Below are 19,345 nucleotides of genomic sequence, written 5' to 3'. Positions count from 1 at the left end.
CTCCACAGTGTCTCTCTGTGAGGGCATCCAGATGAGCCGACAATGAACTCAGCTCACCTCATGCACGTCGCTGACAGCGTGGGAAAATTCTCCTGCACTCAGCGCTTCAGCGTGGGAGAATTCTCACACTGAAGCGCTGAGTGCAGGAGAATTCTCCCACGCTGTCAGTGACGTGCAGGAGGTGAGCTGAGTTCATTGGACATGAGCTCACCTTATGCACGTCACTGACAGCGTGGGAAAATTCTCCTGCACTCAGCGTTTCAGCGTGGGAGAATTCTCACGCTGAAGCGCTGAGTGCAGGAGAATTCTCCCACGCTGTCAGTGACGTGCAGGAGGTGAGCTGAGTTCATTGGACATGAGCTCACCTTATGCAAGTCACTGACAGCGTGGGAGAATTCTCCTGCACTCACCGCTTCAGCGTGAGAATTTTCCCACGCTGTCAGTGACGTACATGAGGTGAGCTGAGTTCATTGGACATGAACTCGGCTCATCTGGATGTCGTCACAGAGAGACGCTGAGCAGCGCAAGCAAGCCTGCGCTTCTCAGTGTCTGCGGGATGAGAGGCTGGATGGCAGCGTTCTGCTGCGGTCCAGCCTGTCATCTCGATGTAGCAGAGCTGAAGCTGTCGTGGGAACCATGGAAAGGTAAGGATGAGGTTGCTTTATTATTTTTCTTTTATTGCAGGAGATCGTTGGCTTCAGCTGGAATGGGCGTGACGGTAAGTATGGTTTAATTTAGAACAATAAAGGATTGTGTCTTTATTTCAATTAAAGGACTTTATTCTGGGTGTTTGTGTTTTTTTTAACTTTGACTATGGGGTTAGTAATGGGGGTGTCTTATAGACGCCTCTCCATTACTAACCTGGGCTTGATGTCAGCTGGCATTATAAGCTGACATCAACCCCAACCCTATTACCCCCTGCCACCGCACCAGGGCAGCGTGGAAGAGCGAGGCTAAGTGCCAGAATTGGCGCATCCTATGAATGCGCCATTTCTGGGGCGGCTGACGGCTGTTGTTTCTAGCCTGGGAGGGGGCCAATATTCATGGCTCCCTTCCTGGGCTATTAATATCAGCCCCCAGCTGTCTGCCTAGCCTTTGCTAGCTATTAAATTAGGGGGGACCCCACGTCATTTTTTTGGGGGGGTCCCCCATTTTAATAGCTAGTAAAGGCTATGTATTCAGCTGGGGGCTGATATTAGTAGCCTGGGAAGCTCCGTGGGTATTACCCCCTTCCCAGGCTTCAAACATCTGCCCCAGCCGTCTGCTTAACCTCCGCTAGAGCCTAAAATTAAGGGGAACCCCACGCCAATTTTTTTAATAATAAATCCTTTGTTTTAATACTAAATGACAAGTACAGTAACCAACACTATCACTGTACTTCATATATATGTGACTGACATGTTTCTATCTATCTAATCTATGTGTGAAGCTCTATTCTGTCTGTTATAAATTGTCGGGTTCCCTGCTGAATTGCCGGCCGGCTTTTTTAAAGAGACGGTGCATGAAAACACTATTATTTTTTTTGATAAATCCTTTACGCTAAATGACAAGTACAGTAAGCAGCACTGTCACTGTACTTCATATATATGTGACTGACATGTTTCTATCTATCTAATCTATGTGTGATTCTCTATTCTTTCTATTCTAAATTGTCGGGTACCGCTGCTGAATTGCCGGCCGGCTTTTTTAAAGAGACGGTGCATGAAAACACTATTATTTTTTTTGATAAATCCTTTACGCTAAATGACAAGTACAGTAAGCAGCACTTTCACTGTACTTCGTATATATGTGGCTGACATGTTTATATCTATCTAATCTATGTGTGAAGCTCTATTCTTTCGGTTCTAAATTGTCGGGTACCGGTGTATGCCGCTGCTGAATTGCCGGCTTTTCATGTTTCACTGTGAGCACTGTTCCCATCGATTTGGGCAATCACTGTAATGCCACAACCACCATGGCTGTGGCATTACAGTGAGTGGCAGACAATCCCTGCATGATTGGTGCTCTAAATAGCACCAGACATGCAGGACACGCTTTTGGTGCACGAACAGTTATCGAACATAACCTCGAACAGCCGAATTTTTTGCAAATCGTTCGGGTTCGTCGAACAACTCGAACACCGCCCAAAACAGCTCGAATTTGAGATTGGCGAACAGTTCTAGTCGAACACCGCTCACCTCTACTTCTAACATTTAAGAAGGGCATGGATGCCTTTCTTGAAAAGTATAATATTACAGGTTACATATACTAGAATCCTTGATAGGGTGTTGATCCAGGGAACTAGTCTGATTGTCGTATGGAGTCGGGAAGGTATTTTTTTTCCCCAATCTGGAGCTTAGTGTTTGCCACATGGTTTTTTTTTTGCCTTCCTCTGGATCAACATGTTAGGCTATGGGTTGAACTAGATGGACTTAGTCTTCCTTCAACCTTAAAACTATGTTACTATGTAAAGTCCCAGCCCCAATATATTAAATGGGAGGTAGTAGGTATTTTTAGCCTGAGTAAAACCGTACTAAATGAGGCATCAGATACCCGGCACCACATGGCAACCTATTTGATCCCCGCTCAAGATCGCCTTGCGGGTGCACTACTGATGGGTGGTTAGAACAACGCTCCCCATAAGATGTCTGCTGTAAATACCAATTGACAGCAATATTTTACAAGTTAACAGCCGCACCAAGAGCTGAGCTGGACATGAGATTTAGTTGTGCTTTGACAATTATGCAAAAAAATATTTATAGGAAAGTATTTAAAAAATATATATACAAACCCTGGCAAAAATTATGGAATCACCGGGCTTGAAGGATGTTCATTCAGTTGTTTAATGTTGTTGAAAAAAAGCAGATCACAGACATGGCACAAAACTAAGTCATTTCAAATGGCAACTTTAGGGCTTTCAGAAACACTAAAAGAAATCAAGATTAATAATGTGGTACTCAGTAAGGGTAATTTTTTTCAGACCAAGCAGAGGGAAAAATTATGGAATCACTCAATTTTGAGGAAAAAATTATGGAATCATGAAAAACAAACACACAAAAGAACACTCCAATACATCACCAGTATTTTGTTGCACCACCTCTGGCTTTAATAACAGCTTGCAGCCTCTGAGGCATGGAATTAATGAGTGACAAACAGTACTCTTCATCAATATGGCTCCAACTTTCTCTGATTGCTGTTGTCAGATCAGCTTTGCAGGTTGGAGCCTTGTCATGGACCATTTTCTTCATTTTCCATCAAAGATTTTAAATTGGATTGCGATCCGGAAGATTTGCAGGCCATGATATTGACCTTATGTGTCTTCTTTCAAGGAATGTTTTCACAGTTTTTGTATTATGGCAGGATGCATTATCATCTTGAAAAATGATGTCATCATCCCCAAGCATCCTTTCAATTGATGGGATAAGAAAACTGTCCAAAATATCAATGTAAACTTGGGCATATATTGAAGATGCAATGACAGCCATCTCCCCAGTGCCTTTACCTGACCTGCAGGCCCATATCATCAATGACTGTGGAAATTTACATGTTCTCTTCATACAGTCATCTTCATAAATCTCATTGGAACAGCACCAAACAAAAGTTCCAGCATCATCACCTTGCCAAATGCAGATTCGCGATTCATCACTGAATATGATTTTCATCCAGTCATCCACAGTCCACGATTGCTTTTCCTTAGCCCATTGTAACCTTTTTTTTTTCTGTTTAGGTGTTAATGATGGCTTATGTTTAGCTTTTTGGTATGTAAATCCCATTTCCTTTAGGCGGTTTCTTACAGTTCGGTCACAGACATTGACTCCAGTTTCCTTCCATTCATTCCTCATTTGTTTTTTTGCTCATTTCCTGTTTTGGAGACATATTGCTTTAAGTTTGCGGTCTTGACGCTTTGATGACTTCCTTGGTCTACCAGTATGTTTGCCTTTAACAACCTTCCCATGTTGTTTGTATTTGGTACAGATTTTAGACACAGCCGACTGTGAACAACCAACATCTTTTGCAACATTGCATGATGATTGACCTTCTTTTAAGAGTTTAATGTAACATACCTGGCGGCGTCCTTGCATAGTGGTCCATCTCCCACTGTGCAAGAGTGCGCACTTGATCTCCAGTCCAGAATGTCTTTGGCTTCCCTCCATGCTGTCTGTTTGCCTCTGTGTCTGCTGCTTAAGGGCGGCGCCCGATCACTTCCTGCTTTTTGTACCTGCTGCAGGCACACTCCTTGTGCGTCCTCAGCCTATTGCTGTCTGTCACCTGGTATTTAAACCAGCTGCTCCAATTAACCCAGGCCTGAGCATCTTGCCCTGTCAGTTGGCTTTTGTCTCTGACATGCCAGGTCCTGTCTATGTTACCTGTCTTGCAGTATCTGTTTCCATGTCTGTACTGTGTCCTATCTGTGTACCTTAACCTGCAGTCTGTACTCGTTTCTTGCCTGTTCGTTCCACCTTCCTGGAGGCTGTATTTCCAGGCCAGTCTGAACACGCTCCTTGCCTGTTCGTCCCGCCTCTCTGGGGGCCGTATTCCCAGACCCGCTCCTGTATCCCGCTGTAGTGTCGGTCTCCTCCGTACACTCAGTTCCAGTCTGAACTCTCTCCTATCTTTTACCTGTTTTTTCTCTATGTCCGTTCCTTTCCTTTTTCTGCAGAGTCTGTACTTGTACCTAACTCCAGCTCGTTGTCACTGTACTTCCGTTTGTGAGTTTGTGGTCCACTCGCTACTTCTCTGCAAGTACCCTGTGGGTATCTGGTTCTGCCTTTCCCCTCTAGTCTGTTCTGTGTAAACAGAGCCTTGTCCACCGCGTTGGCGGTTTTCGCTTTGCTCAGTTCTGTCCACCGCGTTTGCGGTTTTCGCTTTGCTCAGCTCTGTCCACCGCGTTTGCGGTTTTCGCTTTGCTCAGCTCTGTCCACCGCGTCTGCGGTTTTCGCTTTGCTCAGCTCTGTCCACCGCGTCTGCGGTTTTCGCTTTGCTCAGCTCTGTCCACCGCGTCTGCGGTTTTCGCTTTGCTCAGCTGTGTCTACCGCGTCTGCGGTTTTCGCTTTGCTCAGCTCTGTCCACCGCGTCTGCGGTTTTCGCTTTGCTCAGCTCTGTCTACCGCATCTGCGGTTTTCGCTTTGCTCAGCTCTGTCCACCGCGTCTGCGGTTTTCGCTTTGCTCAGCTCTGTCCACCGCGTCTGCGGTTTTCGCTTTGCTCAGCTCTGTCCACCGCGTCTGCGGTTTTCGCTTTGCTCAGCTCTGTCCACCGCGTCTGCGGTTTTCGCTTTGCTCAGCTCTGTCCACCGCGTCTGCGGTTTTCGCTTTGCTCAGCTCTGTCCACCGCGTCTGCGGTTTTCGCTTTGCTCAGCTCTGTCCACCGCGTCTGCGGTTTTCGCTTTGCTCAGCTCTGTCCACCGCGTCTGCGGTTTTTGCTTTGCTCAGCTCTGTCTACCGCGTCTGCGGTTTCGAATTTGTCTCCAAGTCTGTACTGGACCCTACCCAGCCTGTGCTCTAGTCTGCCTGTTCCTGTATTCCCCGGTGTGGGTCAACAGCCATGTCCAGAGTCTGACCTGGAGTAGACCCTGGTACCTCTGCTCGGTTCCTCCCTGGTGCACTGGCGTCGTATGCCGTCGTGCGACCTTGGTCGGATCGGGCAGATACTTAGTTACGCCCCTTCAGGCACTCTCCGGTTCATGGCACAGTGGAATCACTACATAAACACGCACACGCCAGTCAGTCTGGGCATGTGCATTACATTTAATAATCCTCTCCTTCGTTTCAATTGACCTCTCTCATGTTGGAGCCACGATTCATGTCAGTCCACTTGGTGCAACAGCTCTCCAAGGTGTGATTACTCCTTTTTAGATGCAGACTAACAAGCAGATCTAATTTGATGCAGGTGTTAGTTTTGGAAATGAAAATTTACAGGCTGATTCCATAATTTTTTCCACAGAATTGAGTGATTCCATAACTTTTTCCCTCTGCTTGGTCTGAAAAAAATTACCCTTACTGAATACCAAATTTTTAATCTTGACTTCTTTTAGTGTTTCTTAAATCCCTAAAGTTGCCATTTGAAATGACTTTAGTTTTGTGCCATGTCTGTAATCTGCTTTTTTTCAACAACATTAATCAACTGAATGAATAACCTCCGAGCCCGGTGGTTCCATAATTTTTGCCAGGGGTTGTAGTAGATTAAAAGGTTAAAATGTGCTTTATAAGGTTGCTGCCAGTGTTGGGATGTTGGTGACCTCACAAAGGAATCATCTTCAAATATAAAACCAATTAGCAGCTAAGGGTTAATGGGGCAGGAATCAAGGTGACTCCAATCCACTAAGATTCTCTTAATAAGGCAAATTCTTGTTTGCAGCACCCTTAGTGGTAGAAAACATGAAAATATGATTTGCATAAACATATCTGCAAAACACATGATAGCAAATGACTGAATAAGTTTTCATCCATCCGACTATACCTGAGCAGACGACGCCAGCATCTTCATTGTGTCCACAGTTATGTACTGTAAATGGTTGGTGTGGACAGTCCCATACGTGTTGTTCATTACCGGAACATTGCACATCATCCAATACAATTAATCCTTGTCCTTGGCCAAATGCAGCACTGCCATTAAATGCAAGAACTTGGCCACAATTTAACTGCCGGCATACAACTTGTGCAGCATTAATATCCCAATAATCATCGCACACAGTTCCCCATGCTCCACTATAGAGGATTTCAACACGACCGTTACATTGACCATTGCCATTAACCAGTCTTAAAGACATGTCTAAACCTAAAAAAAAAAGTAGAATGGTCATTTCCAAAATCAATTTACTGTGGAAGTTTCCACTGTTTATGCACTTCAGGGGCTCTCCAAACATGACAAGGCATTAACCAACGACTTCAGCAAATTTTCAGTTACAAACATCAAATAACTCTCCTTCCTTTCTGAGCCATGGCGTGTGACCAAACAGTACTTTTTTTCACATAGTGCTACTTTGTGACTATCTTGAATGTGACTACTGTGAATGAATATGTTCTTCCCATACAAATCTATGTTAATGGCTACAATAAGTAATGGTTCTGCATAATATAGGTAGAACCTATTAAAAAGGCACTTGCACTTTATTTATTTATTGATTTTAAGGTTTCAACCGCAGTCTATACATTATAATAACCTATGCACTTTGCCTATAATTGAGAGTGCATTTTTTGTTCAGCAACATCTGTGATGTCTGTGTGCTACTTTGTGTCATGCCTCTGCTTGTATTCTATTTTGTTTTATATATATGAATTAATAATAAAGCCAAAAATGTAAATAATTCTAATATGTGTGCCTTCCTGTACAGAGATTTATTATCCTGGGTAGTGTTTTTCTAGTATTGTTAAAAAGGTTTCATTTAAACCTTTGACTTAGTGTGTTAATTTATTGTTTATATTATTCTGCATATTGACACTTGAGTTAATATTTACTGCAACTTATTTTCTGCTAACTTTGAATGACAGGGACGCAGAGTCAGTAAACAATGGATGTTTGCTAAATCTTTGATTGACCATTGTGTGGACCCTGTGGCATGTTGACATACAAAACAAAGAAGGACAAACTATGTAGATTGATTAAATTCTCAAGCAATGAGAGTTAAACTCATCCCACCTCCCACCTGACCTGTGGATGATAACCTGAGCCACAGATGTGGGGATAAAAAAGTATTTCTATATTTCTGAAAAAATAATTAGCATGAATTGCCAGAGCAACAACTAGGATAACATGGCTCCATTAAGAGGGACAACGATTTGACTTTTTTACAGGATGTTAGCTTAGGGGACCAAGGCCCTAGCAGGAATAACACAGTTCTACTCCATTGAATAACACTGAACCTATGGATATGTTTGGGGAAGCTAGGATTGTGAACCTCCAGACACCTGTCTCCCAGGGGTACGTTTGGAGAATCCAGATTGGGACCATTCGGTCACCTGGCTACGTGGAGATGTTCGGAGATGGTAAGTTGGGACCATCCGGTCGTCTGGCCACATTCCTCAATGGACTGTCAGCTTCCTAAACTTGTCATTACCTACTCTTTGTGGGTACCCGCCAAAAGTGTGGTGACTCTGGTGTGGGTAGTCAGCCCTGGAAGCCTCGGAGTCGCAGCTGCTCTAATCCAGGTGAGTCAGTGGAAAGTGAGACTCTGTAACTTTGCACAATCTTGAGTTTTTTACTGGGAATGTTCTATATGTTATTTTCAGTTTGGTGGCTCTATGAAGTATTGCCACACTGTTTTACATTCACCCTGTGTTGTCTGAGTAGTATTATGCCTATGGGAAAAGGAGTCCGCACTAGTGGGATGAGCCCTCGTGCGGACGAAAGCACCCACTGCTCCCTATCTTCACAGATATTATTATAATTATGGCTACAGACACTCCTTCTTTTGATGACAGAGTTAAACAAAGAGTTTAAAAGTGTGGATAGTGGATGATTTATTCAATGTAATAATGACAGATGTTTATCATGTTAAAAAAGGATATCACAGGAATCAGTATCACAACTATATGGAACACAATAAAGATCAGTATAATGTCACGTTTCCAAAAAATTCACATTTTTGGTGACTAAAGAGGTGAATAAAAAAAATTTGCCCAAAAGGAAATAAAGGATGCCCAAATACAAAGCATAGATGTAAATATATATCATGGCAATGGGTATAATGCAAAATCCCAACACTCGTTTGAAAAGAAATTTGGTTGAGGAAAATTGGAAAAGAAACCAAGACAAAGTCCCAGAACCAATACATTAAATGGGAGGTAACAGGTATTTTTAGCCTGAGTTTAACTGTTATAAATAAGGCATCAGATACCCAGCACCACATGGCAACCTATTTGACCCCCGCTCAAGATCGCCTTGTGAGAGCACTACTGATGTGTGGTTAGGACAACGCGCCTTACAAGATGTCTGCTGTAAATCCCACTTGACAGCAATATTTTACAGGTTAACAGTCGCATCAAGAGCTGAGCTGGGCTGCATCAAATTCAAGGGGTCGACATAAGACATACCCATATGTCACTAAGGATTTAGATGAATTGGTAAACCCTCACATGAGAAGCCACCTCTTCAATGACAGAAGTCTTGCCCTCTTTTCAAAATAGAAGTTCATCTTATTGGTGAGACCTGATTGTGGCAGAACATGTTTGTACATGAGATTTACTTGTGCTTTGACAAATATGAAAAAAAATATTTACAGGAAAGTATTAAAAAATATATATAGTAGAATATTTAAAATGAATACAAGAAGCGTTAAAAGGTTAAAATGTGCTTTATAAGGTTGCTTCCTGTGTTGGGATTTTGGTGACCTCACAAAGGAATCATCTTCAAATATAAAACCAATTAACATCTAGGGGTTAATGGAGCAGAAATCAAGGTGACTCCAATCCACTAACATTCTCTTAAAAAGGCAATATCTTGTTTGCAGGACCCTTAGTGGTAAAAAACATGAAAATATGATCTGTATGAACATCTATGTTAAACGCATGATAACAAATGACTAAATAAGATTTCATTCATTCAACTATACCTGAGCAGACGACTCCAGCATCTTCATTGTGTCCACAGTTATGTACTGTAAATGGTTGGTGTGGACAGTCCCATAAGTGTTGTTCATTGCCGTTACATTGCACATCATCCAATACAATTAATCCTTGTCCTTGGCCAAATGCAGCACTGCCATTAAATGCAAGAGCTTGGCCACAATTTAACTGCCGGCATACAACTTGTGCAGCATTAATATCCCAATAATCATCACACACAGTTCCCCATGATCCATTATAGAGGATTTCAACTCGACCGTTACATTGACCATTGCCATTTACAAGTCTTAAAGACATGTCTAAACCTGAAAAAAAAAAAGTAGAATGGTCATTTCCAAAATAAATTTACTGTGGAAGTTTTCACTGTTTAGGCACATCAGGGGCTCGCCAAACTCGACATGGCATCAACCAACGATTTCAGCCAATTTTTGAGTTCAAAACGTCAAATAACTCTCCTTCCCTTCTGAGCCCTGGCGTGCGAACAAACAGTACTTTTTTTTTCCACATATGGGATAACAGTGTACTCAAGAGAATTTGTACAAAAAGTTATATGGTGTTATTTATCTTGTTTCACTTGTAAAATAAAAAGAAAATTGGGCTAAACCACATTTTTGTCGGAAAAGTTTGATTTCTTTATTGTCACGGCACACATCTAGATTAATTTCTTGAGGGGTGTAATTTAATAAATGGGGGGATACTCCTCTGTTTAGGCACATCAGGGGCTCTCCAAATGTGATATTACATCCGCTAAAGATTCCAGACAATTTTGAATTCCAAAAGTCAAATAGCGCTCCTTCCCTTTCTAGCCCTGCCATGCTACCAAATAGTACCTTTCCACCATATGTGAGGTATCTGCGTACTCAGGAGAAATTGCACAACATATTTTTTGATGCATATTCTTCTGTTACCCTTGTAAAAAGGCAAAATGTGAGGCTAAAACACAATTTTTTTTGCAAAAATATGACTCCTTGCTCTTGGCAAAAAGCAGCATTGCTTTAAAATATAAGAGCATTGCCAAACTAACTATTGGCATACAACTTGTGCATCCCTTGTATGACAGTAATTATCATAACTAGTTCCTCATGATTCATTAAAGAGGATTTCTACAGAACCACTATCTTTTATCAGCCTCAAAACCACGTCCAAAGAAAAAGATAATCAGTGACTTCCAAAAACAATCTACCATACATTATCTCAAGGGTATATTCCCAACTAACACATTTATTAATAGAATATGCTATTATTATGTAGTAGATTCAAGTCCCACCCCTGGGACCCTAATCTATCTGGATAATTAATCCTAATCTCTCTTGATAATTCATTTAGAAAAAATAATAACATTTCTAAAATAAAATTATAATGAGAAGCGTTGAAAGTTTAAAATGTTCTTTGTTAGATCATTGCTACTGTTGAAAAACCATCATGATTCCATTATTGGGGTGTTGATGACCTCACAAAGGAATTCTGCTCCCACATAAAACCACTTACTAATTGGGATACAATAAGGAAGGAACCAAAGTACCTCAGTCCATTAAGATTTTCTTAAGAAAAGCTATTTATTGTTTGAGGCGCCCTTAGTGTTATAAAGTATGAAAATATGCTCAACTTGAACATCCATGCAAACAACATGATAGGATAACAGATGACTACATAGCATTAAATCCATTCAAATATACCTGAGCAGATGACTCCAGCATCTTCATTGTGTCCACAGTTATGTACTGTAAATGGTTGGTGTGGACAGTCCCATACATGTTGTTCAATACCGGTACATTGCACATCATCCAATACAATTAATCCTTGTCCTTGTCCAAATGCAGCACTGCCATTAAATGCAAGCGCTTGGCCACAATTTAACTGCCGGCATACAACTTGTGCAGCATTAATATCCCAATAATCATCACACACAGTTCCCCATGCTCCATTATAAAGGATTTCAACACGACCATTACATTGACCATTGCCATTTGCCAGTCTTAAAGACATGTCTGAACCTAAAAAAATGATAAGGAAAATGGTAATTTCCAAAAATAATTCACTGAAATATTGTCAAAAAAGTATTCCCATTCTGCATGAAACATTATATAAATGTGTAATAAACAATGATAAGGCTACACTGATGGCCAGGGGCACTGAACTGGACAACTCCGGTCTGAATCGGGATGCCAGCAGTCTGGACCCTGCCATCCTTCCACCATAGATGTATTACAGCAGTACATTTTTTCCTTTAACCTAAAAGAGCATATTAAGAATGAAGCTGAAGATAACCCTTGAAGGAGGTTAAGAATTTATTAAATGGAGAAAGTCGAAAAGTGGAAACAAAATTATGTAAAGTTTTCGAATCAGACTCTGGTACCAGTGAAATTAAGGAGTACAACACTATACAAAGAGAAGGAAAATCAGAGACAGGAGTTAAAAAGGTTGTCCACTATTACGATAACCCATACTCATTCACCGTGTTTTCCCCTTATCAAATAGTACCATCTATACTCACCTCCCGTGTGGGCTTGAGGTTCCAGCCACAGCTCTAATTTCCTCTGGATATTTGATTTGTCCAAAGAAGGGAGAACAAAGTGGTCACTGATTGGCCGATTGTATCTGGGCTGTGTGTATCTAAGCCTGTGTGTGTCTGGGTGGTGGCTCAGACACACACATGCTCACTATCTAAAGACTGCAAGTACTACTATGTGACTATCTTAAATGTGACTACTTTGAATGAATATGCACTTCCCATACAAATCTGCAATGTTAATGGCTACAATAAGTAATGGCTCTGGATAATATAGGTAGAACCTATTAAAAAGGCACTTGTATTTTTTTTATTTATTGATTTATAGGTTTCTACCGCAGTCTATCCACTATGATAACCTATGCACTTTGCTTATATGTTAGAGTGCATTTTTTTTCTCTGCAAAACCTGTGATGTCTATGTGCTACTTTGTGTGATACTTTTTCTTGTAGGCTGCGTGCCCACAATGCGGATTTAAAGCGTTTCCAAGGCTGCATTTCCGCTGCGAAAACGCATTAAAAACTCATGTTAAGTTGTCTGCCATGTTTCCCAACGATAATCCGCATGTGCTATGCACATGCTGCGGAAATTTCCACTGCGGATGATCATTGCAGAAAATTCCGCAGCACATCCACTAATTTGGCAAAATCACCTCCATTGACTTGCATTGAACCGCATAACAAACGCATGCATACAAGTATGCATGCGGATGTTATGCGATTCAATGCGCAGATGGTACCCGGGTCTGGAGTAGAGGAGACTCTCCTCCAGACCCAGGTACCATAGTACCTGTAGTTAAAAAATAATTAAAATAAAAAAAAACATTATACTCACCTTCTGATGGCCCCGGGTCTCCTCAGCGATGCGTCCTGGCTCCCCTTTGGTTCACGATGGTGTAAAAGGACCTACCATGACGTCATTTAGTCATGAGCTGGTCACGCGACCGCTGAAGTGGGCAGACACGTGACCTGTCACATGACTAAATGATGTCACGGCAGGTCCTTTTACACCATCACGAGCTGCCGGATAGCCATGACGCATCGCTGAGGAGACCGGGGGCCATCAGAAGGTGAGAATAATTTTTTTGTTTTTTTTTAACATTTTAATTCTTTTTATTTTACTATCGATGCTGCATTTAAAGCAGCAGATGGTTACACAATATAAATCCATTCCTGTTTCATGTATTTTTATTGTGTCACTAAGATGTCAAGCACTTTTCCAAGTGATGCTCAAAATCGCTTGGAAAAGCACTTGACAAAACGCGTGCGGAAATGCATGTTAAAGACGCTTGACAAACTCTTCTTCCTGGCAGAAAAAAAAGCATGTAAAATCTGCATGCGTTTTTTCCTGCCAGGGAGATGCATAAACACTCAGGAAAAATCCGGAGCATTTCTGCATATTGACACTTGAGTTGATATTTACTGTAACTTGTTGTTTGCTAGCTTTGCAAGTCAGGGATGCAGGGTCAGTGAACAATGCATGTTTTTGATTGAGTATTGTGTAGACCCTGTGGCTTGTTGACCCACAAAACAGAGAAGGACAAACCATGTAGATCGATTAAACTCATTCCACCTCTCCCCTGATCTGTGGATGATGACCTGAGACACAGATGTGGGTATAAAAAATGATTTCTATAGTTCTGAAAAAATAATCAGAGTGAATTGCCAGAGCAACAAGTAGGACAACATGGCTCCATTAAGAGGGACATAGATTTGACTTTCTACAGTATGTCAGCTTAGGGGACCACGGCCCCAGGAGGAATAACACATATCTACTCCATTGAATAACATTGAACCTTCAGTCACCTGACCCCCAGGGATACATTTGGAGAATCCAGATTGGGACAATTTGGTCACCTGGCTCAGTGGAGACGTTCAGAGTAGCTCGGTTGGGCATCATACTGTCACCTGGCCACATTCCTGAATGGACTGTCAGCTTCCTAAGCTTGTCATTACCTCCTCTCTGTGGGTGCCTGCCAAAAGAGTGCTGCCATTGGTGGGGGTTGTCAGTTCTGGAAGCCTTTGGAGTCGCAGCTGCCCTAATCCCGGTGAGTCAGCAGAATGTGAGACTGTGTAATTTTATACTGTCATAGAAAATATTAAGAATATCTCTCCCCCAAGCCCCTCTTCCCCCTCCCTTATCGACCCTCTGTCAGAGTAAAAGAAGCTCTCCATGCAAATCACAGCACACACAGGAGAGGTGGCAAACTCACTTGTCCATTCAAATTAACATACAAATGTATTTTCTAGTTGCACAAGCCTGTGATAAATATACACCCAGCTGAGGAGGATGCAGCTCCCAGCTTAAAAAAGAATTCCCTTCTCACTCCCAGAGCATCCCCATTTGGTCAGCAGGAATCTGCAGTCTCGCCGGCACAGACAAGAAATATAGAATATCAGAAGTTCTATACTTCCGATAATATTGGGACACATATTTTTAGCAGCAGGGTCAGCTAAGGAACAATGCACATATTTTTCTGGATCTGTGAACCCTTCCGGTGAGCCATAATGCAAAAGTACAACAATAACAGACCCAAGCTATGCTATGTGTGGTCTCTAAAGAAAGGTAAACTGGTAATAAAAAAATATGGTATGTCTTGCGAGCTTCAGCGATTAACAAGCAAGGAGTTATCCCAGAAGTTAGGGTTTTTAATAAAAACATGAAGGGTGGAGCCTCACCCATGTGAGGTCATCACAGGGGCATGTGTGGGCAGGTCCCCCATTCGGCATTAAAGTCTCAGCTGAAGATGGGTCCATACTCATGCCGGAAGTTACATATTTTGTAGCACGCGTTCCATTCAATAACGATCCATTGGAGCGCCTTCCCTCCTGCTAAACTGAATCATCTCTGCGATCTGTCTAGTAAGTCTTCTATTAATCCTTTTTATTTTGGTGTAACTATATATTCTGTACTGTATTGTCTCCATTTGTAAAACCTTTGTACATATTTCATAAACACTGCTTCCCTTTTGGATTAAATACAAAATTTAATAGTTTTGTTTGTTTTGCTCTGTAATCATTCTCCCCCGAAGCCATACGCTACCCGTAATAACGGCATCCAATCAGGCCTGTATTGTTATTCAAATCTGATTGTGGTGGCAGTGCATAATCGTAGTCGGGCTATTGTGAAGCTGGCAGTGACCATACGGGGGCATATATACATATTCCATGCATTGGAATCCAGAGGTGTGTACGCCATAAACTCACTGATCACTTGCCAATAGCTATTTAGTGAGTAATCGGAATCATGTGCTTGTGAATCCCTGTGAATCTCTGACATGCACCATCTTGAGTATTTTGCTGGGAATGTTCTATGTTATTGTATGTTTGGTGGCCCAATAAAGTATTGCCACACTGTTTTACATTCACCCTCTGTTGTCTGAGTAGTATTTTGCCCATGGGAAAAGGAGTCCGCACCAGTGGTATAAGCCCACTGACCCCCTTGTCTCCTAAGACATTATTATATTTATGGCTATAGACATCCCTTCTTTTGATGATGGAGTTAAACAATGAGTTTAAAAGTGTGGGTTATGGATGATTTATTCAATGTAATAATGAGAGATGTTTATCATGTTATAAAGGGAGAACACAGGAATCATTATCAGCAATATAAGGAACACACTAAAGATCAATATAATGTCACGTCCCCCAAAAATTCAGATTTTTGGTGAATGAAGAGGAGAATAAAATAAATTTGCCCAAAAAAGCATTAAAGGATAGCATAGATGTAAATATTGTGGTAAAGTGACTTGCACGGCTCTCCAGAGGCAGACACAGGACACACGGTGCGGTTAAACTTCCTGCTGGTTTATTCTGTAGCATAAACTCCAGCAGTGTCCCATAAAAATAAACAGACCCTCACGGGGTTAACGGGATAACAAAAGATAAGTTATAACAGAGTCTGATATCAAGCGAGGCTCGGCCTGCTCCGGGTAACTCGATAAAGTCCCAGCAAACACCAGTCCTCCGGTGTTACTCTCTGGCTTTTCCCAAACATAGCCTGGAGACTTCACTCTCCAGGTCACACACTACTCAGAGAAAAAAAAACTGACTGGACATTTAAACCTTGCTGAGCCACACCCTGAGGGGAGATAGGGGACTGGCCTCCCACCCTCTTTGCCATTCCCATAAAACCACACCTTTTAAGAGCGTTAACCCCCAGCATATAACATGCTGACAGAAATTGATTAGGTTTTAGTTCACACAGGACAGCAACCTGAGTGACACATACCCCCTCTCGTATATCATACAAGTGAGTTTGTCAAATATTTCCCCCCTCTGCCCAAAGCCGGGGGTTTCGCACTTTCCGATACCAGGCAGGAAATCCTAGAGAGGGCATCCATGTTACTGTGAAACTTCCCGGGTCTATGCTTCACGTGAAAGTTAAAGTCCTGAAGACCTTGGAACCATCTAGTTACTCTAGCATCTTTTCCCTTAAGCATCTAAAAGGAGCATGGTCTGACCCCAACTTAAACTTCCGGCCTAGTAGGTAATACTTAGAGTATCAACGGACCACTTTATGGCTAAACACTCTTTTTCCACTATTGCGTAGTTCTTCTCGCAGGAAGAAAGTTTCCGTCTCAGGTAGAGAATGGGATCTTCTTCCCCATTTCACCATCGTCGATTTGGTGCTTTTTAGGAGATCCGTCAGCGGCGCGGCCATCATGGAAAAATTCGGGGTAAACCGATGACAATATCCCACCATTCCCAGGAATGCTCTTACTTGCTTCTTGGAGAACGGTTGCGGCCAGCTCTGGATTGCCTCCACTTTATTGACATGTGACTTTTTATTCGCCTCTCCCGACGACATAGCCCAAGTACTTGGCCTCCTCTTTCACAATGGCACATTTTCTCGGATTTATAGTAAATCCCGCCTTTCTCAGCACATCCACAACAGCCTGCAGTTTAGGTAGATGACTAGCTTAGTCTGGGCTAAAGACTTCAAGGTTTTACATCTTATGTGGAGCTAGGATCCGATCCATAGCCCTCTGGAAGGTGACTGGGGTCCCCTGTAGTCCGAACGGCACCTGAGTGTATTGAAAGCACCCATCAGGTGTCGAGAAAGCTGTCTTCTCTGTCCGTCTGGGACATGGGGATCTGCCAGTAGCCCATCGTCAGGTCAGAGAGGTGATGTACCTTGCCGATTCAAGCCTCTCAATAAGTTCATCGACGCGGGGCATCAGGTACGCGTCACACTTGGACACCTCATTCAGCCGGCAATAATCATTACAAAACTTTCACTCTCCATTGGGTTTTGACATGAGGATGATTGGGCTCAACCACTTTTACGGATCCGGGTGGTGGAACCTCTGTGCTGCGGTGCAAGGAGGGACCAGAGGGGCGTAACTAGGTATCAACTCGGACCGACCAAGGTCGTACTGTGGCTCAATCGACTCCGTGACAGGGAAGGACCGAGCAGAGGGACCAGGTGCTACTCTGGGACAGACCTTGTATGAGAGCAGGTGTCTCCCACGGGTCAGAAGGCAGGGACTGACCGGTACAGCAGATGAGCACGGCAGGCAGGCTGACTGGTGATCCGGGCAGACAGACTGGCAGGCACGGCAGGTAAGAAGCAGGAGCCTCCAGGTAGGCTGGCTGGTAGGCTCAGCAGGTAACAGGCAGGTGCTTCTAGATAAGTGGGCTAGCAGGCACGGCAGGTAACACGCAGGTGCTTCCAGGCAAGCGGGCTGGCAGGCACGGCAGGTAACGGACAGGTGCTTCCAGGTAAGCAGGCGGACAGAGCCCATAGACAGACTGGCGGACTGGACTGTAGACAAACTGTCGGGCTGGAGAGTAGACAAGCTGGCGGACTGGACTTGTAGTCAGGCTGGCGAACTGAACTTGTAGTCAGGCTGGCGGGCTGGACTGGTAGTCAGGCTGGCGGGCTGGACTGGTAGTCAGGCTAGCAGCGGGACCTGAGGGCTGAAGCAGAGTATAACACACATAGCTACAACCTTGCACGGGCACCTCCATTTTGGAGGAGGTGCCTTTTATATGAGAGGTCCTCCGGCCAATGGCCGGGGACTCCTTAGGACGGCGGCGCGCGGCCCCTTTAAGAGGGAGGGAGTGCGCACGCGCACCCTAAGCACAGTGCCCGGGAAGCTGCGCGTGCCGACAGCAACAGAGGCAGGAGCACCGGAGGACGCGGGGCAGGGAGTGCAGCGGTAAGTAGGACGGCGTCTCTGCCTGTTAGAGGACAGAGACGCCGATACTACAACCACCCACTCTTTGACTCAACTATCACTCCGAGGTGTAGCATCCTCTTCACCTTGTCGGAGATCACCTCCCAGCGTGCTTCCAGAATCCGGTATGGCTTCATATTCACTCTTACATGTGACTCTGAGAACAACTCCCAATTTCACTGTAGCAGTTCTCGACACCTTTGCTTCTTGGCCAGCAATAGAGTTTCTGCTATAGTGACTTATTCCACTTTGCCTTCAGGAGCGGCTCCCAGGCATGGATTTTCCACAGGTTCCCGGTCCCGCCACGGCTTGATCAAGTTCACATGGTATAATTGGTGCATTTTTTTCGGCCAGGCTGGTGGATTTAATAATTAACTTCGCTGACTTTCTCCAACACCTCATATGGACCTTGCCATTTGGCCAAGAACTTGCTCTCGACTGTAGGGATTAGCCGCAAAATACGGTCCTCGGGCTGAAACTGCCTCAGCCTCGCCAATCGATTATAGATCCTTGCCTGGGCTTCCTGCGCCTGGAGGAGACTTCATGATCGGAATCACTTTCGCCATTCTTTCCTGCATCTGGGCGGCACGTTCAACGATGCTCTGATGTGGCATAACCTCAACCTCCCAGGTTTCCTTAGCGATGTCCACTCCTCGTGGATGTTGTCCATACAGGAGCTCAAACAGAGAAAAAACGTTAGAGGCTTATGGAATCTCCCTTACAGAGAAGAGCAGGAAGGACAGTAGGTAGTCCCACTCATGTCCATGCTTCTCTATGACTTTCTTGAGCATCGCTTTCAGGGTCTTGTTAAAGCGCTCTAGTAAGCCGTCTGTCTGCGGATGGTAAATGAAGCTTCGCAGTTGGGTAATCTTGAGGACCTTGCACAGCTCCTTCATTACTTTGCTCATGAATGGGGTCCCTTGGTCCATTAGGATTTCCTTTGGCAGACCGGTCCTGGTAAATATATGGACAAGTTCCCTGGCTATGCATTTACTTGATGAACTTCTTAGCGGTACTGCTTCTGGATACTGCATCACATAGTCCATGGTCACCAGAATGTATTGGTGGCCTCGTGCTGGCTTGAATAAGGGCCCTACTAGGTCCTTAGCAATCCT

General features: G+C 43.6%; 1 protein-coding gene across 1 annotated transcript in view; it reads right to left on the bottom strand.

Annotated features, from left to right (window-relative positions):
• The window catches only part of LOC141271606 (scavenger receptor cysteine-rich domain-containing protein DMBT1-like), a 212,148-nt gene extending 193,781 nt beyond the window's left edge, over positions 1–18,367 (bottom strand). The window contains exons 1-4 of the mRNA XM_073681649.1: positions 18,274–18,367; positions 11,217–11,534; positions 9,528–9,839; positions 6,437–6,754 (exon numbers count right to left, since the gene is read on the bottom strand). Coding sequence (XP_073537750.1) covers positions 6,437–6,754; positions 9,528–9,839; positions 11,217–11,534; positions 18,274–18,367 — 1,042 coding nt within the window. The remainder of the gene's footprint in view (positions 1–6,436; positions 6,755–9,527; positions 9,840–11,216; positions 11,535–18,273) is intronic.
• Between the last annotated feature and the right edge of the window lie 978 nt (positions 18,368–19,345).

The sequence above is a fragment of the Phyllobates terribilis genome, unplaced genomic scaffold, assembly GCF_046119375.1.
Source record: "Phyllobates terribilis strain yellow unplaced genomic scaffold, ASM4611937v1 Scaffold_5__5_contigs__length_657084704, whole genome shotgun sequence".
Classification (NCBI taxonomy): domain Eukaryota; kingdom Metazoa; phylum Chordata; class Amphibia; order Anura; family Dendrobatidae; genus Phyllobates; species Phyllobates terribilis.
The sequence above is the reverse complement of the archived record's forward strand: the minus strand, read 5'-3'. Positions and strand labels throughout refer to the sequence as shown.